This window comes from Lampetra fluviatilis, chromosome 3, assembly GCF_964198595.1.
Source record: "Lampetra fluviatilis chromosome 3, kcLamFluv1.1, whole genome shotgun sequence".
Taxonomy (NCBI): domain Eukaryota; kingdom Metazoa; phylum Chordata; class Hyperoartia; order Petromyzontiformes; family Petromyzontidae; genus Lampetra; species Lampetra fluviatilis.
In genome coordinates, this window is record NC_136277.1 from 378950 (window position 1) to 405047 (window position 26098).

The 26098-nt window shown below is 55.7% G+C and overlaps 6 protein-coding genes and 1 pseudogene across 6 annotated transcripts; all 7 read right to left on the reverse strand.

Moving 5' to 3' along the window:
- Positions 1 to 128: 128 nt before the first annotated feature.
- On the reverse strand, positions 129 to 539 carry LOC144950730 (histone H3). The gene has a single exon (XM_078880806.1). It carries the CDS (start codon positions 537 to 539, stop codon positions 129 to 131), a length of 411 nt encoding a protein of 136 aa, XP_078736932.1.
- An 840-nt stretch (positions 540 to 1379) lies between these two features.
- LOC144950741 (histone H2B type 3-B) lies at positions 1380 to 1781 on the reverse strand. The gene has a single exon (XM_078880817.1). It carries the CDS (start codon positions 1779 to 1781, stop codon positions 1380 to 1382), a length of 402 nt encoding a protein of 133 aa, XP_078736943.1.
- A 620-nt stretch (positions 1782 to 2401) lies between these two features.
- LOC144950752 (histone H4) lies at positions 2402 to 3054 on the reverse strand. The gene has a single exon (XM_078880828.1). The coding sequence runs from the start codon at positions 2968 to 2970 to the stop codon at positions 2659 to 2661; it is 312 nt and encodes a 103-aa protein (XP_078736954.1). The 5' UTR covers positions 2971 to 3054; the 3' UTR covers positions 2402 to 2658.
- Positions 3055 to 4054: 1000 nt separating this feature from the next.
- Positions 4055 to 4967, reverse strand: LOC144950719 (histone H1 pseudogene; annotated as a pseudogene).
- Positions 4968 to 7709: 2742 nt separating this feature from the next.
- On the reverse strand, positions 7710 to 11823 carry LOC144950760 (histone H2A-like). The gene is made up of 2 exons (XM_078880840.1): positions 11802 to 11823; positions 7710 to 8092 (listed from the first exon to the last, which is right to left on the reverse strand). The coding sequence occupies exons 1-2, from the start codon at positions 11821 to 11823 to the stop codon at positions 7710 to 7712; spliced, it is 405 nt and encodes a 134-aa protein (XP_078736966.1).
- On the reverse strand, positions 8981 to 9391 carry LOC144948620 (histone H3). Its single transcript, XM_078878232.1, has one exon. The coding sequence runs from the start codon at positions 9389 to 9391 to the stop codon at positions 8981 to 8983; it is 411 nt and encodes a 136-aa protein (XP_078734358.1).
- Positions 10232 to 10633, reverse strand: LOC144950768 (histone H2B type 3-B). The gene has a single exon (XM_078880852.1). It carries the CDS (start codon positions 10631 to 10633, stop codon positions 10232 to 10234), a length of 402 nt encoding a protein of 133 aa, XP_078736978.1.
- Positions 11824 to 26098: the final 14275 nt, after the last annotated feature.

Genomic DNA, 26098 nt, shown 5'->3' on the forward strand with positions numbered 1-26098 from the left:
AGCCGTGACCAGCAAACGAAGGTTTCCGGCACCCGAACTTTGAAGGACACACATGGAAGCTTTTTCATGCGTAAGTGGTGGCTCTGAAAAGAGCCTTTGTGTTGTGCTTTGAGGGCCGAGCTGGGCGTTCAAGCGCGCTCGCCACGAATGCGGCGGGCGAGCTGAATGTCCTTGGGCATGATGGTGACGCGCTTGGCGTGGATGGCGCACAGGTTGGTGTCCTCGAAGAGCGCGACAAGGTACGCTTCGCTGGCCTCCTGCAGAGCCATGACAGCGGAGCTCTGGAAGCGCAGGTCGGTCTTGAAGTCCTGCGCGATCTCCCTGACGAGGCGCTGGAAGGGCAGTTTGCGGATGAGCAGCTCGGTGGACTTCTGGTAGCGGCGGATCTCGCGCAGAGCGACGGTGCCGGGCCTGTAGCGGTGAGGCTTCTTGACGCCGCCCGTGGCCGGAGCGCTCTTTCGGGCCGCCTTGGTGGCGAGTTGCTTGCGTGGGGCCTTGCCGCCCGTGGACTTGCGAGCGGTCTGCTTGGTGCGAGCCATGGCTTGGTGTGGGCAAAGATTCTCACAAGCGGGGAGAAGGCGGCTTATGTAGCCCAGAGCGCGCGCTCACTGGTCAGCGGAGTCGTGACGTGCGAAGACGGGGAGCGTGCTGATTGGTTGGCAGCGTGCAATGATCTCGAGTCGTCAACTCTTCTTAATCAACAAAATGTTCAGTTTGGATCATTTCAGAATGCCGTATCACGATGCAGTAGTACCGTTTGAGCGCCGTCGATGTCTTTAACGGATGTTATTTTCTCAAGCAAACACCTTTCCGAAAACGACTTTACAGTGCTCTGCATGATCTAAATAAAGTGTGAAGAAACTGCACTTCATTGGAAACAGTAATACGTAAAAATGTCGGAAAGAGGTGATCACAGGGATAGATATCTATTCTCTTGGCATTGAGATGATGATCATCAATTATACTGCACGAGTCATCCATGCTAGGCGCTTACTTTTACATATATGTACACGTGCAAAATGTTAGTTCCTGCCCGAAAATACAACCACGAATTAAATATATTGCATTGCAAGGTTTTGGCGCCAAATATCCAATGTAATATCTGAATGGGCTGCAGATGAAATCAATGGACAAACAAGTCCAATAAATGCCTGCTGGTGAATATGATGTGCCATGAATATTGTTATCGCTTTTATTCACGTTGAAACAGGTCAAAATGCGATCGATCTCTCCATTTCAATGAGCGAACAATGTCCCCGCGTGAACCGGGACTTTGTTGGAAGTTTCGTTTTGTACTCCTGCTAGGACTGGTAATAGCAGGTTCGGAGAGGTGGGTGGCTCTGAAAAGAGCCTTTGTAATTAATGGTGGAGTCGAGGCTTCACTTGGAGCTTGTGTACTTGGTGACGGCCTTGGTGCCCTCCGACACGGCGTGCTTGGCCAGCTCGCCGGGGAGCAGCAGTCGCACTGCGGTCTGGATCTCCCGAGAGGTGATGGTGGAGCGTTTGTTGTAGTGCGCCAGGCGGGACGCCTCGGACGCGATGCGCTCAAAGATGTCGTTGACGAACGAGTTCATGATGCTCATTGCCTTGGACGAGATGCCGGTATCGGGGTGCACCTGCTTCATCACCTTGTAGATGTAAATGGCGTAGCTCTCCTTCCTGCGGTGGCGTCGCTTCTTGCCATCCTTGCGCGTAGCCTTGGTCACAGCCTTCTTGGAGCCCTTCTTGGGAGCAGGAACCTTAGCCGGCCCAGCGCTCTTTGATGCGGGAGGATCGGGCATGTCGACGCGTCGTAGGCAGCTTCGGGTCAGTTCACAACAGACGGGAAGCGAATGTGGATGTCGGTCGCGCGTTGAGCTCCTTTTATAGGAGGCGAGATGCAAATCAGAGGATCGTAGTGCGCGGCGCTGCTGAGTGGCTCTTTTAGTACCATCCCTCTCCATCAGCCTCCAATGAGAAACGCGGACGCGATGTTCACTTTAATATAGTTTTTACTGCAAAAATGACTTGTGAATATAACACAATGTAATGTCCAAACATGTATATTAGTGAATTGCAGCCATGGCCATTGATTTTTTTTAAAAAGGATGACTAGAAAACCCAATACAGTATATTGTGTTTTGAGTGTGGGTTTTTTTGTTTCTTACGAAGGATTGTTTCACAACTCGTCTAATACGGCACACGGGCGTTTTATGAACGCAATTTGGATAAATACAAGCGCTCGGTGGAGAAAAATAACTTCGCTGTTGTGCTGTACAGGTGGAGATTAGCGTTCCGGCACGCTACGTCAATTAGGACGAGTGTGCTGTAAGATTGTGGCGCCAAATGCTCTACGTAATATCGGAATCGGCTGCAGCTGGAAATTATTCACGCAAAAATACCAGAAATGGGTATTGTATTAATGCGTTCAAGAATTACGCCTTGTTAAATGTGACGTGTCGTGAATATCATGATTTCTTTCATTCATGTGGAAGCAGATGAAGATTCGCCAACTCAACAAGCAAACGTCCACCACGCTCACGAGGAATTGGCGCGCAATAACCCAGGACATGTGCTCCATTTAGAAAGTGTTTGGCAACACTGGCGCAAGCAGTTTCGAAGAGGTGGGTGGCTCTGAAAAGAGCCTTTGGGTTGGCTTAATGTGCGAGAGATGGGCGCTCAGCCTCCGAAGCCGTAGAGAGTGCGGCCCTGGCGCTTGAGGGCGTAGACCACGTCCATGGCGGTGACGGTCTTGCGCTTGGCGTGCTCCGTGTAGGTGACGGCGTCGCGGATGACGTTCTCAAGGAAGACCTTCAGGACGCCGCGGGTCTCCTCGTAGATGAGGCCCGAGATGCGCTTCACACCGCCGCGGCGAGCGAGGCGGCGGATGGCGGGCTTGGTGATGCCCTGGATGTTGTCGCGCAGCACCTTGCGATGGCGTTTTGCGCCTCCCTTGCCGAGCCCCTTACCGCCTTTACCGCGTCCAGACATTGCGACTACTTCTGACAAAGCACGCGAGAGACATGCGCGCTCAGCTTGCAGCAGCAGCCACCTTTATATCCGAAGCGTGGTGACGTCACCGACCACCCCTGCCCTCCGCGATGGCTCCGCCTTAAACCTTCGACATTTAACCTCTGTGACGAAGAAAACCCTCCACCGTCGTCAAAAATACTTCCGTGACATGTACAATATGCGACGTTTTGGGCAATGACCCTTCTTCGAAGCACTCTGTAATGATATTGGCACACCCGCAGCGAACGCGAGAGGAACGCAATCTGTTGCAAGATTGCACGTGGAGTGAATAATCGGTGTAAGGTCTTGTTTTCAAGTGAACAAGATGAACTAACTTTATAATCGTGTGAAGCTAAACGGCTTCCAACACAATAGTTGAGTGAACGTCACCAACTAGTTCTCCCAAAGTAAGAAAGACATTTATTTTAATAGAGAAGTTTAGATGGTGCACCGCAATCTTTACAAAACAAAAACAAAGTGAAAAGGCGAGAACGAGCGAATGAAGGCAAATTGAGTAAAGCTGTCTGGAATCAATACATTTTTAGACTAAATTCCATATTTGGCACCAGTAACATGATGACGGAATGAAGAGGTGCAACACATAATCAAAATTGGAGGTTCGTCAAGAATGCATCGATTTGAATCTGGATTTAGATTAGAATCGCCAGCGAGAATGCTGACGTCGCTGACATTACTCTGCACCCAGTTCGAGTGAGGGAGCTGCCACCCGCCCCGCCTGTGTTTATGATTACTGCTTTCGGGCTCGATTACTCCCATCACATCAATGCTTAAAACACATCGAGTGGGTAAAATGTTATACAGTTAATTTGGCGAATGTACGAAACTTATCCAATCTACACAAATCCTCACGATTGAACTGCACCAAGCGTCGAGCTCCTTGATCAGGGCCGAGTCAAGGCGAGCAACCATCGCCACGCCGTAAATGGGTTTGACTTACAGAATATGGCACGCATTCAACAGCAACGTAATACACTGCCATGTGTTAACGATGAACTAATTGAAGCGCAGCAGCACCTGGTTCACTTTTTTTAACTAAGTGGGTGGCTCTGAAAAGAGCCGTTGAGGTGGAGTGAATCGAGCATCGTCCGATCGGATTCACTTCTTTGGCGCAGTCTTCTTGGGCTTGGCCGCGGCCTTCTTGGGCTTGGCCACCTTGGGTTTGGCGGCCTTGGCCTTGACGGTCTTGGGCTTAGCGACCTTGGGCTTCGCAGCCTTGGGCTTGGCTGGGCTCTTCGCCACCTTCTTGGGCTTAACAGCCGACTTCACCTTTTTGGGGCTCTTGGCCGACTTGGCAGCCGCGGGCTTCTTTGCTTTCTTGGGAGACTTCTTGGGCGCGGTCTTCTTGGCTGCCGCGGGCTTCTTCACCTTCTTGGCTGCCGCGGGCTTTTTAGCTGCGGGCTTTGATGTTGACGACTTGGGCTTCGCCTTTGCGGCAGCCTTTTCCTTGTTGAGTTTGAAAGAGCCAGATGCACCGCTGCCCTTCACTTGCGCCACGGCGTCTTTGGCCACGAGCTTCTTGATGGCCAACTTCACGCGGGCATTGTTCTTCTCCACGTCGTATCCTCCGGCAGCAAGCGACTTTTTGAGCGCAGGAAGAGACACGCCGTTCCTCTCCTTGCTGCTGGCCAGAGCCTTGAGGATGAGCTCGGACACGCTGGGGCCGACCTTCTTGGACTTTGGAGCGGCGCGCTTCTTCTTGGGGCTTTTAGGCGCTGAAGTAGCCGCAGCTGGTGGTTGAGCAGGAGCAGTTTCCGCCATCTCAAAACGTCGCTTTTATCGCCTCGCCTCTTTGAAATCGAAATCAGCGCTCTCACGGATTCAAACCGAGCGTCCTCCAGGCCCGAGGTTATTATAGAAGCGGCGTACTGAATGCGGACGTCGCTGAGATCATCCAGCACTCAGATCTAGTGAGGAAGTTGCCACCATACTCACTGTGTTTATCACGCCTGCCTTTGGGCTCGATTACTCCCGTAACGTTCATACTTACATGCATATAGTTGATACATTATCACGAAGATCACTTCTTTAATGTACGTTACTTATGCAATATACGACAATGCTCACGATATAAATTATAATTCAAAACAAGTGAACAACCAACATTTGGGAGACATTGTTCGGTCAGGGCGAGATATGATGATTGTCGTTTTTCAAAAGTGTTAATGATGAACACTATTTAAAACACACTCGAATGTTTTGCAAGACAAGATGCTTCAACAGACTACTCGTATTTAATTCCAACGAAATATTTTCTATTTAAGTTTTGCCTCGCGCGCTCGCGATTCCTCCTCTCGCGCTATGGTGAGGACTGCGCGCCATGCCAACCGTCCCTTGTCACCGAACTTTTAACTGGACGTTTTAATCGAACTTTGAAATTAATAAATATATGGATTTTCAGATGGACAACAAACTGAAGAAAATTACTCAAAATTAACCGACATTAAATAGAAAGTTTAACATGTTACGTGGCAAGAGGTGAGTAGCTCACGCACTGCAGAAGGGTCGCGCGCCTTGAACAAGATCGAGGCACGGTGCACAATTATCACCACTCAAATTCAACTCAAGTGACTCCGCAGTCGAATGTTTAAAGAAAATATATAATCTTACGTTTAATGCACCGACAGAGTTGATATTCTAGGAGCGCAGGATGGTTCATGCGATGAGTTGTTTTTACTGCAATAAGTAACACGTATTTACTGCACTAAGTAACACGAATGAGTAATCATTGGAAAGATGTTATTAACCATGTAAAAATATTTAACGACACATATTTGTACCATCTTATTTGACAGGTAATATTATACTTTACCGAGTGTTGACATCCCCAGCGTTTACCAGTACTTTTATGCTTACTATCAGCTAACACTGGCCACAACCCTGAGCTGATGTGCTCATTTGTTCCCTTTTAGCCCCGACACCCCACGCCACTCCCCGGCAACCACATTCAGATAAGGCCCCCCCCCTCTGCCCCCCCCTGATTTATTATTTAAATTATTATTTATATTATTTAAATTATGTATTATTATTGTTTTACCTACGTGACTTTACCGAAAAAAACCTAAGAGTATGAATCATTGCAGTCACGAAAGCTTCAAATCTAGAACGAATGCAAGAATCATTCATTCCACGCGCATGTGAAGAGGAGTCGTAGAATGGTTTATGCACTTCTTTATACTGGTAGCAACGAAGTGGACCAGCCTACAATAGATTATATCGTCCGTCCGTCCGTCCGTGTAGCAACATCGCCACCCTGTTGCAAACACTTGGCATGACCCTACAAAAACCTTTAGACTCTGTGATACTTTCCTGGCTAAACAAGTGTAACATTCCCTTATAATTCCCTAAGATAGCTTTTAATTAAAACATTTACATTAATGAGGTTTTCCTGGCTAAACACGTGTAACATTCCCTTATAATTCCCTGAGATAGCTTTTAATTAAAACTTTGAAATTAAATAAAAAAACTCACAGCGCCCTAAAGCCTACAGCTAGGCCTAAAGCCTAGAACTGGGCCTCAAAGTCTGACTTCGTATCGTACCCCTGCGTGTGTGCAAGGGAGTTAATGTTTAACAATGTTACATTCCCTGATGCTTTTAAATATAAACATTTAAATTTAAAGCTTTTACATGAATAATAAAAACATTTAAATTAAAAATTAACTCTCGGCGGCCTAAAGCCTACAGCTAGGCCTCAAGCCTCGAACGCCTCAAACTCTCCCTTCGTATTGTTCCCCTGCGTGTGTGCAAGGGAGTTATGTTTAACAATGTTACATTCCCTGATGCTTTTAAATAGAAACATTTAAATTTAAAGCTTTTACATAAATTATAAAAACAGGTAAATTAAAAATTAACTCACGGCGCCCTAAAGCCTACAGCTAGGCCTAAAGCCTAGACCTAGGCCTCACACTCTCCCTTCGTATCGTCCGATTCAGTGTAGCAACATCGCCCCCTACTGCAAACACTTGGCAGGACCCTACAAAAACCTTTAGTCTCAGTGGGGCTTTCCTGGCTAAACAAGTGTAATAATACATTATGTTTATATTCTTTGGTTATTCGTTCCTACCAGCCCACCCCGCAGGGTCCTGTTTTCACCAACGCACAGCAATACTCGTTCCAAGACCAACCCCGGGCACACGTCCCACAGCCCCTTTTAACTCCTCAATCTCCGCTCCCAATACACATCCGCGTCCAGCACGCCTGCTCCGGGTGACGTCACTGCCCTTTAACCCCTGACACCCCCGTCCAGCTCTTTCCCGCGCGTGTGATTGGTGCGTGTTGTCGTGAGAGCGGAGATGTGTTTGCGTGGTGCGTGAGGGTGGCTCGCAGATCCCTTAAAGTGCTTGAACCATTCTCCGACTCCTCTTCATATGTAATCTGACCGCTCAAAAAGAGCGAGTTTTATTCTTTAAAAAACACGATACTTTCTTCCAATAGGCATCCCAATTTATTCTAAACCATGTTCCATGATTGATGCAATGTTGGAATGCTGCTCAAATACCGTTCCTAAATTAGACATAATAAAGGGTAACTGGAATGAGCAGAGCATTTGTTTAATTGCGAGCAATTTGGCACGAGGGCAACTCGACGACCGTGTCCTTATTAATAACAAAACCCCTGTGTACGACTGTCCGAGCTCTTTGCAAGCAAGTGGGTGGCTCTGAAAAGAGCCGTTGTTGTGGTGGTAGAGGCGGCGGCGCGTTCACTTCTTTGCCTGAGAGGTCTTCTTGGGCAGCAGCACGGCCTGGATGTTGGGCAGCACACCGCCCTGGGCGATAGTCACGCCGCCCATGAGCTTGTTGAGCTCCTCGTCGTTTCGCACGGCGAGCTGCAGGTGTCGGGGGATGATCCTCGTCTTCTTGTTGTCGCGGGCGGCATTGCCAGCCAGCTCGAGGATCTCGGCAGAAAGGTACTCGAGCACGGCGGCCAGGTAGACGGGTGCTCCAGCGCCGACCCGCTGGGCGTAATTGCCCTTGCGGAGCAGCCTGTGAACGCGACCCACGGGGAACTGCAAGCCGGCGCGGGAAGAGCGGGACTTTGCCTTGGCGCGAGATTTGCCACCGGTCTTGCCGCGTCCAGACATTGCTAAGGGACCTAGGATGCAAAAAGCAATAGAGACAAAGTACGAACGATTTGTGACGTTAACACGCACCACCGGAGCGTCTTTTATAGCGGAGACGAGGATCGTAGAGCGCGCCGCTGCTGATTGGCTCCTCTCGGTCGAGTCCCGCCCTCTCCTTGAGCCACCAATGAAAAGCCGGGACGCGAGGATTCGATGTTGACTTTAATTATTTTTATCCATATATATTTTTATGCGGACACGTATCTTAGGAATTAAACAATGCGATACACGTACTTAATAGGTTCAAGTTTTAAGCATTATTGAGTTAATTTATGGGCACGTGCTGGCAAGTCAAACTTATAAGCGGATTCCGCAAATATCAATGTATTATTGATTATAATCATCATTTTGAGGGACCTCATTGGTTATAAGAAATCATTGTGATAGCCTTGAGCTCGTGATTGATCGCCCACGTGCCTATACGGTGTATATATATTCCTTTAACCGCCTGTTCGGGCAATGCCTAAAAATATATGTGCGTGAATAATTCAGTCTCTTAGTTTGCAAAATGTGAACTTCTTATCAGCTCGGGATTGAAACAACATCAACCAATATCTTTGGGTTTAATAGTTAATATATTTCACCCAAATAACCCTTTTGTTGTAGATTATGTAAACATGGTTTCACAACGCTTATATACAACACCAACGTGTGATGTTGAAAAATGAGCGGCGGGGTATATAAAATGAACTTCATTGTCGCTTACGCCTGACGACTCGTGAGAGCCGTGACCAGCAAACGAAGGTTTCCGGCACCCGAACTTTGAAGGACACACATGGAAGCTTTTTCATGCGTAAGTGGTGGCTCTGAAAAGAGCCTTTGTGTTGTGCTTTGAGGGCCGAGCTGGGCGTTCAAGCGCGCTCGCCACGAATGCGGCGGGCGAGCTGAATGTCCTTGGGCATGATGGTGACGCGCTTGGCGTGGATGGCGCACAGGTTGGTGTCCTCGAAGAGCGCGACAAGGTACGCTTCGCTGGCCTCCTGCAGAGCCATGACAGCGGAGCTCTGGAAGCGCAGGTCGGTCTTGAAGTCCTGCGCGATCTCCCTGACGAGGCGCTGGAAGGGCAGTTTGCGGATGAGCAGCTCGGTGGACTTCTGGTAGCGGCGGATCTCGCGCAGAGCGACGGTGCCGGGCCTGTAGCGGTGAGGCTTCTTGACGCCGCCCGTGGCCGGAGCGCTCTTTCGGGCCGCCTTGGTGGCGAGTTGCTTGCGTGGGGCCTTGCCGCCCGTGGACTTGCGAGCGGTCTGCTTGGTGCGAGCCATGGCTTGGTGTGGGCAAAGATTCTCACAAGCGGGGAGAAGGCGGCTTATGTAGCCCAGAGCGCGCGCTCACTGGTCAGCGGAGTCGTGACGTGCGAAGACGGGGAGCGTGCTGATTGGTTGGCAGCGTGCAATGATCTCGAGTCGTCAACTCTTCTTAATCAACAAAATGTTCAGTTTGGATCATTTCAGAATGCCGTATCACGATGCAGTAGTACCGTTTGAGCGCCGTCGATGTCTTTAACGGATGTTATTTTCTCAAGCAAACACCTTTCCGAAAACGACTTTACAGTGCTCTGCATGATCTAAATAAAGTGTGAAGAAACTGCACTTCATTGGAAACAGTAATACGTAAAAATGTCGGAAAGAGGTGATCACAGGGATAGATATCTATTCTCTTGGCATTGAGATGATGATCATCAATTATACTGCACGAGTCATCCATGCTAGGCGCTTACTTTTACATATATGTACACGTGCAAAATGTTAGTTCCTGCCCGAAAATACAACCACGAATTAAATATATTGCATTGCAAGGTTTTGGCGCCAAATATCCAATGTAATATCTGAATGGGCTGCAGATGAAATCAATGGACAAACAAGTCCAATAAATGCCTGCTGGTGAATATGATGTGCCATGAATATTGTTATCGCTTTTATTCACGTTGAAACAGGTCAAAATGCGATCGATCTCTCCATTTCAATGAGCGAACAATGTCCCCGCGTGAACCGGGACTTTGTTGGAAGTTTCGTTTTGTACTCCTGCTAGGACTGGTAATAGCAGGTTCGGAGAGGTGGGTGGCTCTGAAAAGAGCCTTTGTAATTAATGGTGGAGTCGAGGCTTCACTTGGAGCTTGTGTACTTGGTGACGGCCTTGGTGCCCTCCGACACGGCGTGCTTGGCCAGCTCGCCGGGGAGCAGCAGTCGCACTGCGGTCTGGATCTCCCGAGAGGTGATGGTGGAGCGTTTGTTGTAGTGCGCCAGGCGGGACGCCTCGGAAGCGATGCGCTCAAAGATGTCGTTGACGAACGAGTTCATGATGCTCATTGCCTTGGACGAGATGCCGGTATCGGGGTGCACCTGCTTCATCACCTTGTAGATGTAAATGGCGTAGCTCTCCTTCCTGCGGTGGCGTCGCTTCTTGCCATCCTTGCGCGTAGCCTTGGTCACAGCCTTCTTGGAGCCCTTCTTGGGAGCAGGAACCTTAGCCGGCCCAGCGCTCTTTGATGCGGGAGGATCGGGCATGTCGACGCGTCGTAGGCAGCTTCGGGTCAGTTCACAACAGACGGGAAGCGAATGTGGATGTCGGTCGCGCGTTGAGCTCCTTTTATAGGAGGCGAGATGCAAATCAGAGGATCGTAGTGCGCGGCGCTGCTGAGTGGCTCTTTTAGTACCATCCCTCTCCATCAGCCTCCAATGAGAAACGCGGACGCGATGTTCACTTTAATATAGTTTTTACTGCAAAAATGACTTGTGAATATAACACAATGTAATGTCCAAACATGTATATTAGTGAATTGCAGCCATGGCCATTGATTTTGTTTTAAAAAGGATGACTAGAAAACCCAATACAGTATATTGTGTTTTGAGTGTGGGTGTTTTTGTTTCTTACGAAGGATTGTTTCACAACTCGTCTAATACGGCACACGGGCGTTTTATGAACGCAATTTGGATAAATACAAGCGCTCGGTGGAGAAAAATAACTTCGCTGTTGTGCTGTACAGGTGGAGATTAGCGTTCCGGCACGCTACGTCAATTAGGACGAGTGTGCTGTAAGATTGTGGCGCCAAATGCTCTACGTAATATCGGAATCGGCTGCAGCTGGAAATTATTCACGCAAAAATACCAGAAATGGGTACTGTATTAATGCGTTCAAGAATTACGCCTTGTTAAATGTGACGTGTCGTGAATATCATGATTTCTTTCATTCATGTGGAAGCAGATGAAGATTCGCCAACTCAACAAGCAAACGTCCACCACGCTCACGAGGAATTGGCGCGCAATAACCCAGGACATGTGCTCCATTTAGAAAGTGTTTGGCAACACTGGCGCAAGCAGTTTCGAAGAGGTGGGTGGCTCTGAAAAGAGCCTTTGGGTTGGCTTAATGTGCGAGAGATGGGCGCTCAGCCTCCGAAGCCGTAGAGAGTGCGGCCCTGGCGCTTGAGGGCGTAGACCACGTCCATGGCGGTGACGGTCTTGCGCTTGGCGTGCTCCGTGTAGGTGACGGCGTCGCGGATGACGTTCTCAAGGAAGACCTTCAGGACGCCGCGGGTCTCCTCGTAGATGAGGCCCGAGATGCGCTTCACACCGCCGCGGCGAGCGAGGCGGCGGATGGCGGGCTTGGTGATGCCCTGGATGTTGTCGCGCAGCACCTTGCGATGGCGTTTTGCGCCTCCCTTGCCGAGCCCCTTACCGCCTTTACCGCGTCCAGACATTGCGACTACTTCTGACAAAGCACGCGAGAGACATGCGCGCTCAGCTTGCAGCACCAGCCACCTTTATATCCGAAGCGTGGTGACGTCACCGACCACCCCTGCCCTCCGCGATGGCTCCGCCTTAAACCTTCGACATTTAACCTCTGTGACGAAGAAAACCCTCCACCGTCGTCAAAAACACTTCCGTGACATGTACAATATGCGACGTTTTGGGCAATGACCCTTCTTCGAAGCACTCTGTAATGATATTGGCACACCCGCAGCGAACGCGAGAGGAACGCAATCTGTTGCAAGATTGCACGTGGAGTGAATAATCGGTGTAAGGTCTTGTTTTCAAGTGAACAAGATGAACTAACTTTATAATCGTGTGAAGCTAAACGGCTTCCAACACAATAGTTGAGTGAACGTCACCAACTAGTTCTCCCAAAGTAAGAAAGACATTTATTTTAATAGAGAAGTTTAGATGGTGCACCGCAATGTTTACAAAACAAAAACAAAGTGAAAAGGCGAGAACGAGCGAATGAAGGCAAATTGAGTAAAGCTGTCTGGAATCAATACATTTTTAGACTAAATTCCATATTTGGCACCAGTAACATGATGACGGAATGAAGAGGTGCAACACATAATCAAAATTGGAGGTTCGTCAAGAATGCATCGATTTGAATCTGGATTTAGATTAGAATCGCCAGCGAGAATGCTGACGTCGCTGACATTACTCTGCACCCAGTTCGAGTGAGGGAGCTGCCACCCGCCCCGCCTGTGTTTATGATTACTGCTTTCGGGCTCGATTACTCCCATCACATCAATGCTTAAAACACATCGAGTGGGTAAAATGTTATACAGTTAATTTGGCGAATGTACGAAACTTATCCAATCTACACAAATCCTCACGATTGAACTGCACCAAGCGTCGAGCTCCTTGATCAGGGCCGAGTCAAGGCGAGCAACCATCGCCACGCCGTAAATGGGGTTGACTTATGTGGGGGTCGCTAGCCCCCGAGATCCCTCCCTCGATAATACTAACGGCCGGACTAACATCATCAATCGCCCCCCCGCTGCTAAGCGAACCGCCGCTAGGCTCCTCACCCAGGGTGTGGGAGCCGTCACCCGAGGATTCCCCTCCACCGCGGGTCCGCGTAGCAGGCATGGATAACCACGCACGCGCACACCCACACACAGCTCTGCACGGCACTCACCCAACCCTGACCACTCACGTTAGGATCGCGCACCTGTGTTACACACGTCGTGAACGTGCGCGCACACACGCGTACAGCTCCACACGCGATACCCACTCCTGCGCCGCTCTGCGCTGCGCTGGCCGCCCACGTTACGATCGCGCACCTTGGGCACGCCGATTACGCACGCCGAGAGCTTACGCAAGTAACGAGCGCACGCAAGCGGGGCACACGCCGACACGACGACTCGTCCCCTCCCCCACTCGCGCGTGCACGTCAACACAAATATCGTACAAGGACGATTCTCCTCTCACACGGCTGCGTAGTCACGCCAACACACCAAAAGTGCTCTCCCCGGGCGTTAACGCACACACCTCCGTACCCGCACAATCGTACAGAGACCACGGCCTTTATGCGTACAACGACCACACACTCGCGAATGCAGTGTGTGGGGGTCGCTAGCCCCCGAGATCCCTCCCTCGATAATACTAACGGCCGGACTAACCTCATCAATCGCCCCCCCGCTGCTAAGCGAACCGCCGCTAGGCTCCTCACCCAGGGTGTGGGAGCCGTCACCCGAGGGTTCCCCTCCCCCGCGGGTCCGCGTAGCAGGCATGGATAACCACGCACGCGCACACCCACACACAGCTCTGCACGGCACTCACCCAACCCTGACCACTCACGTTAGGATCGCGCACCTGTGTTACACACGTCGTGAACGTGCGCGCACACACGCATACAGCTCCACACGCGATACCCACTCCTGCGCCGCTCTGCGCCGCGCTGGCCGCCCACGTTACGATCGCGCACCTTGGGCACGCCGATTACGCACGCCGAGAGCTTACGCAAGTAACGAGCGCACGCAAGCGGGGCACACGCCGACACGACGACTCGTCCCCTCCCCCACTCGCGCGTGCACGTCAACACAAATATCGTACAAGGACGATTCTCCTCTCACACGGCTGCGTAGTCACGCCAACACACCAAAAGTGCTCTCCCCGGGCGTTAACGCACACACCTCCGTACCCGCACAATCGTACAGAGACCACGGCCTTTATGCGTACAACGACCACACACTCGCGAATGCAGTGCACGCTAATACCACGTTCCAAAAACACCCAACAACACGGTTTTGTTACTACGCTCGAGATTTTATTAGCCCTTGCTAACCAACCGAGCCACCCGTGTGTGTGTGCGGGACAGCAAGGCGCTTCTAACCCACACTCTGGTGCCGTGTAGCCCTATTCTATGCTGCGCTCTCTGCTAAACCGCTTTCCTACTCGTCCTTACCCCGAACTAACCCTCTCCTACGGATCCTACCCTCCGCTCTGAGGTGTTGTAAGGCGCGCAACACGATACCGTCTGTAGTCCTTGGTGACCTTGCGGCGCTCAGATCGTCCTGCAGACAATCTAGCGGCTCGCCCGATGACTCCTTCGTCGCTGACCCCGTGTCCAAACTCCAGAAGAAGAGAGTTCCCTACTGCCCCTGCGTTTTCTTTTAAACTATTCACATCAAAGGCTAGGCGCCCCCGTCCCGACCGCCTTGGTCTCTCGACCAATCCTGAGCCTAGGATTTCCCGCTCTTTTGCGATCCCGCCGGCCTTTGAACTTTCGACCAATCAGTCGTCCCGGCTCCTGATCCCAGCTATCTGCCTTGCTGACCCGTGTTTGTGTTTGTATGCGTTTCTAACTGCGGGGCTCTCTGAGCTCGCCGTGGTCGTGCGATCTCAAATCCGCCCACGGCGCCGCAGTGTTACTTGGCCTGGGAAGGGTCCTGTCCAATTCCCTGGCCCTGAGAAACCGTGGGGTAACCCCCCTAGGGGGCCCTCGGGTGAAAACTCAGGGTAGGTGACCCGACCACGAGGCCCTACGTGGGTGCGGGTGCGTGTTTATGTGGGGGGGGTGATGGGGGGCAGTGCGGCGGTGGAAGCCGGGCGGCTCCCTGGCTCGGCCGAGCGGCCCCGTCGCTGTGGCACCACATAGCCCCCCGGGGTGCCAGTCCCCGTCCCGGGTTGACTGGAGCACCTCGCCTGGGTTGCCCCCACGAGGTATCGCCGCGGGGTCCGCGGGATTCGCCCGGCCCTTGTGGCTGGCCTCGGGGGTGGCGGCTCCGTCTCCTGGGGCTCCGGCGGTGGTCTCCTCCTCCATTCCAACGGCTCCCCTCGGTCTCTGGCACCTGCGGGCTGGGGAACAAACTCAGAGGCGGTGGGGTTTAAGGGTCGCCGTCCTCGTCGCCCCCGGCCCCGTCCGGGGCCCCTCGGAGCCCGGGGCTCCGTGGGGCCCATATACTGCGCGAGGCCCCCGGGCACGGGGGGTAGGGGGACCCCGGGGTTTCGGGGTACTTGGACGGCGGGGCTCCCCCCCTCGGGGGCTGCTCGCCACGGCTTCAGTCGGCGGATGTTGACCACCATCTCCCGGCCCCTCTCTCCTCCCTGAATCAGCACCGTCCATGGTGAGATCTGCCGTCTCACAATCCAGGGTCCTCGCCAGTAGGTGGTCAGCTTCCCCACCTGTCCGGCACCGACGCGGGGAGTGTACAGCCACACCTCGGAGCCCGCAGTGTAGAAGGGGGGCTCCATACGGGGTCGGGCGCCCTGCTCTTGCCGCTGGTGCGCGGCCTCTCCGTGCGGGTAGGCTCGGCCCCTGGCCCCTCGCAGGGTCTCCAGCAAGTGCTCCACGGGTGGCTCCCTTCCTCCCGTTGCGGCGGAGGGACACCGAACAGCAGATCTGCGGGCAGGCGAGACTCGCGACCAAACATCATTAGGAACGGGGTCTGTCCTGTAGATGTGTGAACGGCGGTGGTGTAGGCGAACAGGGCATAGGGGAGGTGTTCGTCCCAGTCCTGTTGATTCGCGGCCGCCATGCGTTTAAGCTTCCCGGCCAGAGTCTGGTTCATCCTCTCTACCATCCCGTTCGCCTGGGGGTGATATGCCGTGGTTCGGTCCTTCTGGATCCCGAACTCTCGGCACAGCGCCTGGAATAGTTCGGCCTCGAATTCACTACCCTGGTCGGTAATGACTCGTTCGGGGATCCCGCACTTAAGTACGTAGTTTTCCACGAAGGCCCGGGCCACTACGAGGGCTGTTTTATCCGGGATAGCCACCGCCACGGGGTAGCGGGTGAAGTACTCCACCGCTACAAGAATATATCGGTTGCCCCGGTGGGATCGTGGAAAGGGCCCTTGCAGGTCGATTCCGACCAACTGATTCGTCCGACTGACTCGGAACGGCCTCAGGGGTACCTGGTACCTCGCCGGCTTTTGCCCACACTGCTGACAGGCCCGGCAGCCCTGCACCCAGGCGGCCACATCTTGCGCCAATTTAGGCCAGAGATACTGGCGACGCAGAGTCTCCCGGGTGCGCCGTTCCCCATCATGGCCCCCGAGCGGGTGGTCGTGTACCAGTCGTAGCAGCTGGGGTCGCACCTGGGCAGGAACACAGATACACCCCGGCTGGCCGGCCTCGGTTAACTCCCGTACCACTCCGTTCTGTACACACAACCGGGCATACAAACCGCTCCAGGGTCCTGGTAGGGCGCTCTTTTCCTCCCGCAGTGCCGCCTCCACTGCCGCCAGATCCGGATCTCGCTGCTGGGTCTGTCTCAGCTGCTCGTCGTTTAGGCCCGGGAAGGCACAGCCGACGTCCTCCTGGGTCCGTCCGATCGGGTCCCGAGCCGCGGGTCCCGCGCTTGCCGGGCGGTCGACGGGATCCTCAGTGCCACCTGCGAGGGTCTCTGTGGCGCACACTGCACTCTCTCTCGGGGGGGGGGAGTTTAGTTTCCGCGCGCTCCTTGGGTTCTGCTGCCTGGCGGCAGCGTCCCCCCGTGAAGCACGGGCAGGCGTCTCCCTCCCTCGTCTCAGCGCGCACCGCGGGCCGTCTTGACAAGGCGTCCGCGTTCGCGTGTGTCCGCCCCGCTCGGTACTCGATCTGCAGGTTGTACTCCTGCAGCTGCGCCAGCCATCGAGCCATCTGCCCCCGCGGTTCCTTGAATGTAAGGAGGAACTGCAGTGCATAATGATCGGTGCGCACACGACATTTCCTGCCGTACAAGTACGGTCGGAACTGTTTACACGCGAAAATTACAGCATACAGTTCCTGACGGGTTACACAATAGTTCAGTTCGGCCCCGCTCAGGGTCCGACTGGCGTACGCGATGACACGCTCCGTCCCACCCTGCACTTGCGACAGCACCGCGCCCAGCCCACTGCTGCAGGCGTCAGTGTCCAAAATAAAATCGGTGGTGAAATCTGGGAAAGCCAAGGTGGGGGTGTGGGTGAGGTGGTCTTTGAGTGTGGTGAAAGCCGTCTGGCAGGCCTCCGACCACTGATAGGGGTTCTTAGGGGAGGTGAGTTGGGTGAGGGGGCGTGCAATCTCACTGAATCCCTTTACAAATCGACGGTAATAAGTGGCGAGTCCCAAGAATGACCTGATCTCCGTCAGGTTCCTCGGTCGCGGCCAATCCACTACGGCACGCACCTTCTCGGGATCGGTGCTCACCCCTGCCTCGCTGACTCGGTGTCCGAGGTACCCCACCTCGCGTTGCGCAATGTAACACTTACGTGGCTTGAGCTTGAGATGGGCTGCTCGCAGTCGCTGGAATACTTCCCGCAGCCTGGACCAGTGTTCGGACAGCGACCTACTGAACACTATTACGTCGTCCAGGTAAATCAGGCACTGTTCCCACTGCAAGCCCCGCATCACCAACTCCATCAACCGCTGGAACGTCGCGGGCGCGTTAGTGAGTCCGAACGGCAACACTCGAAACTCAAACAGGCCCATCGGGGTGGTGAATGCTGTTTTTGGCCGATCCTCCTCCGTCATCTCCACCTGCCAGTAACCGGACGCCAGATCGAGGGTGGAAAAATACCGCGCTCCTGCGAGACTGTCGAAGGTGTCGTCGATGCGTGGGATGGGAAAAGCGTCGCCGAGGGTGACTGCGTTCAATTTTCGGTAATCAACGCAGAACCGAGTCGATCCGTCCTTTTTCGTTACCAGTACCACCGGGGCAGACCAAGGGCTCGCGGAGGGCTGGATTATGTTATCGCGTAGCATATCCGTGACTGCCTCTTTGATCTGGGTCCGTTCAGGCGCGCCCACTCGGTATGCGGGGAGTTTGATGGGTCGGGCTGCACCTGTGTCAATTTGGTGCTTGACCAGGTCGGTCCGGCCCACGTCCGAATCGTGCTCACTGAACACGTCGGCGTACTCCCGCAATAACCCGCGCAGCTGACCGGCCTCCCCCTTAGGTAAGGCTGCCCAAGGCACATGTAGCGCATCCTGCAGGGGAACAATCTCGGCTCGGGGGGTCGGGCCGACTCGCCAGGCCAGATCCTGGCTGTCCTCGGGGCGGCCAGGGTCCTCCGCCCAGAGTGCGAACACCGAGTCGTTCGAGTGGCGAGCGTGCAGGGGGTGTACGGTGGCTACCGGGGTGCGTCGTCGTATCATTGCCGGGGTACTGTGTGGGTTAAACACACGTATAAACAGCCGGCCCCCATCTGCGTTTACCAGTGTGGCTGACCCTACCACCCCGTATCGCGATGCCAACTCCGGGTGAGGAGTCAGCATTACCTCGCCCGATGGTCGGTGGGTTGGGTCGGTGGAGAGGGTTGCCACTGGCACCAGCATCTCGGCGAGAGGCCCGATGGTGACGGCCGACACCAGCGTAGCGGCCACGGGTGTGAAGCGTGGGCGATTCGGCTCCTGTCCTAGGAACGGAATCCGCTCCCCGCTGCCCTCCACCGTAGCGCATCGTTGCCGGGGCTGTACGTTAAGTCCCAACTTTTCCAGGAGGTCCGTTCCTGCAATGCACTCGTGGCACAACACACTCGAAACGTAGAATTCCTGTGTGCACACCTGGTTTCCTAGACGGACCTCGAGGGAGACCTTCCCCAGCAACCCCATCCCGGCTCCGCTTGCCGTGTGCAGCGCGCGATCCGGGGCCTGCAGGCAGCCCACGTCCACCCCGAGCATGCTGCAGTGCGCGGCGCTCATGAGAGAGGCCACGGCGCCCGTGTCCAACAGGATCCGGGTGCGCTGCCCGTTCACCTGGCCTTCCACCAGCGACGTGGCTCCCGTTATCCCTGCCACCAGCTCCCGCAGCCAATCGCCCGAGGTCCATGCGCCCTTGGGTGTTGTCGTTGTAACCTGTTTATGGATCACTCGCTCGCCATTATTATTACAGCTGGTTTGGGTCGGGTCTACGTCGATTTCATCCCCTGGTGGTCCCCTCTCTAGGGGGGGCTTAGTGTTTGACCTATGCATCGGCCTCGCACGGGCGCGCTGAGGGCAGTCCCTCATGAGATGCCCTCGACGGTCGCACACATAACACGTCCTGGGAGGAGTGGCGGCTCTGTGGCGAACTTTCTGCCCACTCCCTCCTCCCCCCGTGCGCTGTTGCTCATACTCTGCTTCTAGTCGGGCTATCCTCCCAGTTAATCCTCCTACCTCGGCCTGGACCGTCTCTACCATTGTCTCCAGCGCAGTCATGTGTGCCCGTACTTGGGTTACCTTGTTGTCTACTTGGGTTACCCTGTCACCTACCTGGGTTACCCTGTCACCTACCTGGGTTACCTGGCCGGAGACATCCTTTATACCCGTTTGTATACCGGCAACCCATCCCGGGGTTGTCTCGCGGGACACTGGAGGTTCTCTTTCCCGGCCCCTTACCGTCCTCGCGAGCTCCTGTTCCTCCTCCTCGTCTTCCGAGAGCAGGCTCGCAATGGCGCGCTCTCGTCCCAGCCCCCGGAGCTGCGCGCGTTCGCTGTGAATTCTTTCACACTTACGTGCGCGCTCGACAAGGGTGTTAAAGGGAAGACGTGGGCAGCTCATGTCTGGCTGCCACCACGCCGTGCGAGACAGGTACCGCTGGATTTTCTCGGCAGCCAGTTCCTCAATAACCTCGGTTGCGTACCCCGGGCGTGCGATCTTTGTTAACTCGCGCACATCCTCGGCGTAATCACGGAGATCTTCGCCAGGTTGGCGACGGCGCGCCTCTAAGGCCGATTTTGCTTCCTCCTCGTCACGCGTGCCAAAACGCTGATCGAGTCGGCGCATCAGCTCCTCTAGCTGTGTCTGTGCGCTCGCGGGTAACGCTTCTACAAAATCGGCTGCCCGCCCATCAAGATTCATATTAAGTTGACGTACTGCCTGCGCGTCCGTCCATCCATTAATTTCCTTGGCCCCTAAGAGATTGCGGGCGAATGCCTTCCACGAAGGGGCCCCCCGGCCGGTAAATATCAGTCTTATTTTAGCGTGAGGTAACGCGGGGGTCCGTACCGCTTCCGACACCAATTTGTGGGGGTCGCTAGCCCCCGAGATCCCTCCCTCGATAATACTAACGGCCGGACTAACCTCATCAATCGCCCCCCCGCTGCTAAGCGAACCGCCGCTAGGCTCCTCACCCAGGGTGTGGGAGCCGTCACCCGAGGGTTCCCCTCCCCCGCGGGTCCGCGTAGCAGGCATGGATAACCACGCACGCGCACACCCACACACAGCTCTGCACGGCACTCACCCAACCCTGACCACTCACGTTAGGATCGCGCACCTGTGTTACACACGTCGTGAACGTGCGCGCACACACGCATACAGCTCCACACGCGATACCCACTCCTGCGCCGCTCTGCGCCGCGCTGGCCGCCCACGTTACGATCGCGCACCTTGGGCACGCCGATTACGCACGCCGAGAGCTTACGCAAGTAACGAGCGCACGCAAGCGGGGCACACGCCGACACGACGACTCGTCCCCTCCCCCACTCGCGCGTGCACGTCAACACAAATATCGTACAAGGACGATTCTCCTCTCACACGGCTGCGTAGTCACGCCAACACACCAAAAGTGCTCTCCCCGGGCGTTAACGCACACACCTCCGTACCCGCACAATCGTACAGAGACCACGGCCTTTATGCGTACAACGACCACACACTCGCGAATGCAGTGCACGCTAATACCACGTTCCAAAAACACCCAACAACACGGTTTTGTTACTACGCTCGAGATTTTATTAGCCCATGCTAACCAACCGAGCCACCCGTGTGTGTGTGCGGGACAGCAAGGCGCTTCTAACCCACACTCTGGTGCCGTGTAGCCCTATTCTATGCTGCGCTCTCTGCTAAACCGCTTTCCTACTCGTCCTTACCCCGAACTAACCCTCTCCTACGGATCCTACCCTCCGCTCTGAGGTGTTGTAAGGCGCGCAACACGATACCGTCTGTAGTCCTTGGTGACCTTGCGGCGCTCAGATCGTCCTGCAGACAATCTAGCGGCTCGCCCGATGACTCCTTCGTCGCTGACCCCGTGTCCAAACTCCAGAAGAAGAGAGTTCCCTACTGCCCCTGCGTTTTCTTTTAAACTATTCACATCAAAGGCTAGGCGCCCCCGTCCCGACCGCCTTGGTCTCTCGACCAATCCTGAGCCTAGGATTTCCCGCTCTTTTGCGATCCCGCCGGCCTTTGAACTTTCGACCAATCAGTCGTCCCGGCTCCTGATCCCAGCTATCTGCCTTGCTGACCCGTGTTTGTGTTTGTATGCGTTTCTAACTGCGGGGCTCTCTGAGCTCGCCGTGGTCGTGCGATCTCAAATCCGCCCACGGCGCCGCAGTGTTACTTGGCCTGGGAAGGGTCCTGTCCAATTCCCTGGCCCTGAGAAACCGTGGGGTAACCCCCCTAGGGGGCCCTCGGGTGAAAACTCAGGGTAGGTGACCCGACCACGAGGCCCTACGTGGGTGCGGGTGCGTGTTTATGTGGGGGGGGTGATGGGGGGCAGTGCGGCGGTGGAAGCCGGGCGGCTCCCTGGCTCGGCCGAGCGGCCCCGTCGCTGTGGCACCACAAGTGCACGCTAATACCACGTTCCAAAAACACCCAACAACACGGTTTTGTTACTACGCTCGAGATTTTATTAGCCCTTGCTAACCAACCGAGCCACCCGTGTGTGTGTGCGGGACAGCAAGGCGCTTCTAACCCACACTCTGGTGCCGTGTAGCCCTATTCTATGCTGCGCTCTCTGCTAAACCGCTTTCCTACTCGTCCTTACCCCGAACTAACCCTCTCCTACGGATCCTACCCTCCGCTCTGAGGTGTTGTAAGGCGCGCAACACGATACCGTCTGTAGTCCTTGGTGACCTTGCGGCGCTCAGATCGTCCTGCAGACAATCTAGCGGCTCGCCCGATGACTCCTTCGTCGCTGACCCCGTGTCCAAACTCCAGAAGAAGAGAGTTCCCTACTGCCCCTGCGTTTTCTTTTAAACTATTCACATCAAAGGCTAGGCGCCCCCGTCCCGACCGCCTTGGTCTCTCGACCAATCCTGAGCCTAGGATTTCCCGCTCTTTTGCGATCCCGCCGGCCTTTGAACTTTCGACCAATCAGTCGTCCCGGTTCCTGATCCCAGCTATCTGCCTTGCTGACCCGTGTTTGTGTTTGTATGCGTTTCTAACTGCGGGGCTCTCTGAGCTCGCCGTGGTCGTGCGATCTCAAATCCGCCCACGGCGCCGCAGTGTTACTTGGCCTGGGAAGGGTCCTGTCCAATTCCCTGGCCCTGAGAAACCGTGGGGTAACCCCCCTAGGGGGCCCTCGGGTGAAAACTCAGGGTAGGTGACCCGACCACGAGGCCCTACGTGGGTGCGGGTGCGTGTTTATGTGGGGGGGGTGATGGGGGGCAGTGCGGCGGTGGAAGCCGGGCGGCTCCCTGGCTCGGCCGAGCGGCCCCGTCGCTGTGGCACCACATAGCCCCCCGGGGTGCCAGTCCCCGTCCCGGGTTGACTGGAGCACCTCGCCTGGGTTGCCCCCACGAGGTATCGCCGCGGGGTCCGCGGGATTCGCCCGGCCCTTGTGGCTGGCCTCGGGGGTGGCGGCTCCGTCTCCTGGGGCTCCGGCGGTGGTCTCCTCCTCCATTCCAACGGCTCCCCTCGGTCTCTGGCACCTGCGGGCTGGGGAACAAACTCAGAGGCGGTGGGGTTTAAGGGTCGCCGTCCTCGTCGCCCCCGGCCCCGCCCGGGGCCCCTCGGAGCCCGGGGCTCCGTGGGGCCCATATACTGCGCGAGGCCCCCGGGCACGGGGGGTAGGGGGACCCCGGGGTTTCGGGGTACTTGGACGGCGGGGCTCCCCCCCTCGGGGGCTGCTCGCCACGGCTTCAGTCGGCGGATGTTGACCACCATCTCCCGGCCCCTCTCTCCTCCCTGAATCAGCACCGTCCATGGTGAGATCTGCCGTCTCACAATCCAGGGTCCTCGCCAGTAGGTGGTCAGCTTCCCCACCTGTCCGGCACCGACGCGGGGAGTGTACAGCCACACCTCGGAGCCCGCAGTGTAGAAGGGGGGCTCCATACGGGGTCGGGCGCCCTGCTCTTGCCGCTGGTGCGCGGCCTCTCCGTGCGGGTAGGCTCGGCCCCTGGCCCCTCGCAGGGTCTCCAGCAAGTGCTCCACGGGGTGGCTCCCTTCCTCCCGTTGCGGCGGAGGGACACCGAACAGCAGATCTGCGGGCAGGCGAGACTCGCGACCAAACATCATTAGGAACGGGGTCTGTCCTGTAGATGTGTGAACGGCGGTGGTGTAGGCGAACAGGGCATAGGGGAGGTGCTCGTCCCAGTCCTGTTGATTCGCGGCCGCCATGCGTTTAAGCTTCCCGGCCAGAGTCTGGTTCATCCTCTCTACCATCCCGTTCGCCTGGGGGTGATATGCCGTGGTTCGGTCCTTCTGGATCCCGAACTCTCGGCACAGCGCCTGGAATAGTTCGGCCTCGAATTCACTACCCTGGTCGGTAATGACTCGTTCGGGGATCCCGCACTTAAGTACGTAGTTTTCCACGAAGGCCCGGGCCACTACGAGGGCTGTTTTATCCGGGATAGCCACCGCCACGGGGTAGCGGGTGAAGTACTCCACCGCTACAAGAATATATCGGTTGCCCCGGTGGGATCGTGGAAAGGGCCCTTGCAGGTCGATTCCGACCAACTGATTCGTCCGACTGACTCGGAACGGCCTCAGGGGTACCTGGTACCTCGCCGGCTTTTGCCCACACTGCTGACAGGCCCGGCAGCCCTGCACCCAGGCGGCCACATCTTGCGCCAATTTAGGCCAGAGATACTGGCGACGCAGAGTCTCCCGGGTGCGCCGTTCCCCATCATGGCCCCCGAGCGGGTGGTCGTGTACCAGTCGTAGCAGCTGGGGTCGCACCTGGGCAGGAACACAGATACACCCCGGCTGGCCGGCCTCGGTTAACTCCCGTACCACTCCGTTCTGTACACACAACCGGGCATACAAACCGCTCCAGGGTCCTGGTAGGGCGCTCTTTTCCTCCCGCAGTGCCGCCTCCACTGCCGCCAGATCCGGATCTCGCTGCTGGGTCTGTCTCAGCTGCTCGTCGTTTAGGCCCGGGAAGGCACAGCCGACGTCCTCCTGGGTCCGTCCGATCGGGTCCCGAGCCGCGGGTCCCGCGCTTGCCGGGCGGTCGACGGGATCCTCAGTGCCACCTGCGAGGGTCTCTGTGGCGCACACTGCACTCTCTCTCGGGGGGGGGAGTTTAGTTTCCGCGCGCTCCTTGGGTTCTGCTGCCTGGCGGCAGCGTCCCCCCGTGAAGCACGGGCAGGCGTCTCCCTCCCTCGTCTCAGCGCGCACCGCGGGCCGTCTTGACAAGGCGTCCGCGTTCGCGTGTGTCCGCCCCGCTCGGTACTCGATCTGCAGGTTGTACTCCTGCAGCTGCGCCAGCCATCGAGCCATCTGCCCCCGCGGTTCCTTGAATGTAAGGAGGAACTGCAGTGCATAATGATCGGTGCGCACACGACATTTCCTGCCGTACAAGTACGGTCGGAACTGTTTACACGCGAAAATTACAGCATACAGTTCCTGACGGGTTACACAATAGTTCAGTTCGGCCCCGCTCAGGGTCCGACTGGCGTACGCGATGACCCGCTCCGTCCCACCCTGCACTTGCGACAGCACCGCGCCCAGCCCACTGCTGCAGGCGTCAGTGTCCAAAATAAAATCGGTGGTGAAATCTGGGAAAGCCAAGGTGGGGGTGTGGGTGAGGTGGTCTTTGAGTGTGGTGAAAGCCGTCTGGCAGGCCTCCGACCACTGATAGGGGTTCTTAGGGGAGGTGAGTTGGGTGAGGGGGCGTGCAATCTCACTGAATCCCTTTACAAATCGACGGTAATAAGTGGCGAGTCCCAAGAATGACCTGATCTCCGTCAGGTTCCTCGGCCGCGGCCAATCCACTACGGCACGCACCTTCTCGGGATCGGTGCTCACCCCTGCCTCGCTGACTCGGTGTCCGAGGTACCCCACCTCGCGTTGCGCAATGTAACACTTACGTGGCTTGAGCTTGAGATGGGCTGCTCGCAGTCGCTGGAATACTTCCCGCAGCCTGGACCAGTGTTCGGACAGCGACCTACTGAACACTATTACGTCGTCCAGGTAAATCAGGCACTGTTCCCACTGCAAGCCCCGCATCACCAACTCCATCAACCGCTGGAACGTCGCGGGCGCGTTAGTGAGTCCGAACGGCAACACTCGAAACTCAAACAGGCCCATCGGGGTGGTGAATGCTGTTTTTGGCCGATCCTCCTCCGTCATCTCCACCTGCCAGTAACCGGACGCCAGATCGAGGGTGGAAAAATACCGCGCTCCTGCGAGACTGTCGAAGGTGTCGTCGATGCGTGGGATGGGAAAAGCGTCGCCGAGGGTGACTGCGTTCAATTTTCGGTAATCAACGCAGAACCGAGTCGATCCGTCCTTTTTCGTTACCAGTACCACCGGGGCAGACCAAGGGCTAGCGGAGGGCTGGATTATGTTATTGCGTAGCATATCCGTGACTGCCTCTTTGATCTGGGTCCGTTCAGGCGCGCCCACTCGGTATGCGGGGAGTTTGATGGGTCGGGCTGCACCTGTGTCAATTTGGTGCTTGACCAGGTCGGTCCGGCCCACGTCCGAATCGTGCTCACTGAACACGTCGGCGTACTCCCGCAATAACCCGCGCAGCTGATCGGCCTCCCCCTTAGGTAAGGCTGCCCAAGGCACATGTAACGCATCCTGCAGGGGAACAATCTCGGCTCGGGGGGTCGGGCCGACCCGCCAGGCCAGATCCTGGCTGTCCTCGGGGCGGCCAGGGTCCTCCGC

Coding starts and splice junctions, on each gene's coding strand:
- LOC144950730 (XM_078880806.1), bottom strand. CDS start 539: ATGGCTCGCACCAAGCAGACCGCTCGCAAGTCCACGGGCGGCAAGGCC.
- LOC144950741 (XM_078880817.1), bottom strand. CDS start 1,781: ATGCCCGATCCTCCCGCATCAAAGAGCGCTGGGCCGGCTAAGGTTCCT.
- LOC144950752 (XM_078880828.1), bottom strand. CDS start 2,970: ATGTCTGGACGCGGTAAAGGCGGTAAGGGGCTCGGCAAGGGAGGCGCA.
- LOC144948620 (XM_078878232.1), bottom strand. CDS start 9,391: ATGGCTCGCACCAAGCAGACCGCTCGCAAGTCCACGGGCGGCAAGGCC.
- LOC144950768 (XM_078880852.1), bottom strand. CDS start 10,633: ATGCCCGATCCTCCCGCATCAAAGAGCGCTGGGCCGGCTAAGGTTCCT.
- LOC144950760 (XM_078880840.1), bottom strand. CDS start 11,823: ATGTCTGGACGCGGTAAAGGCG. Junction 8,093..11,801: donor GTCTGGACGCGGTAAAGGCG/GTAAGGGGCTCG, acceptor TAGGTCCCTTAG/CAATGTCTGGACGCGGCAAG.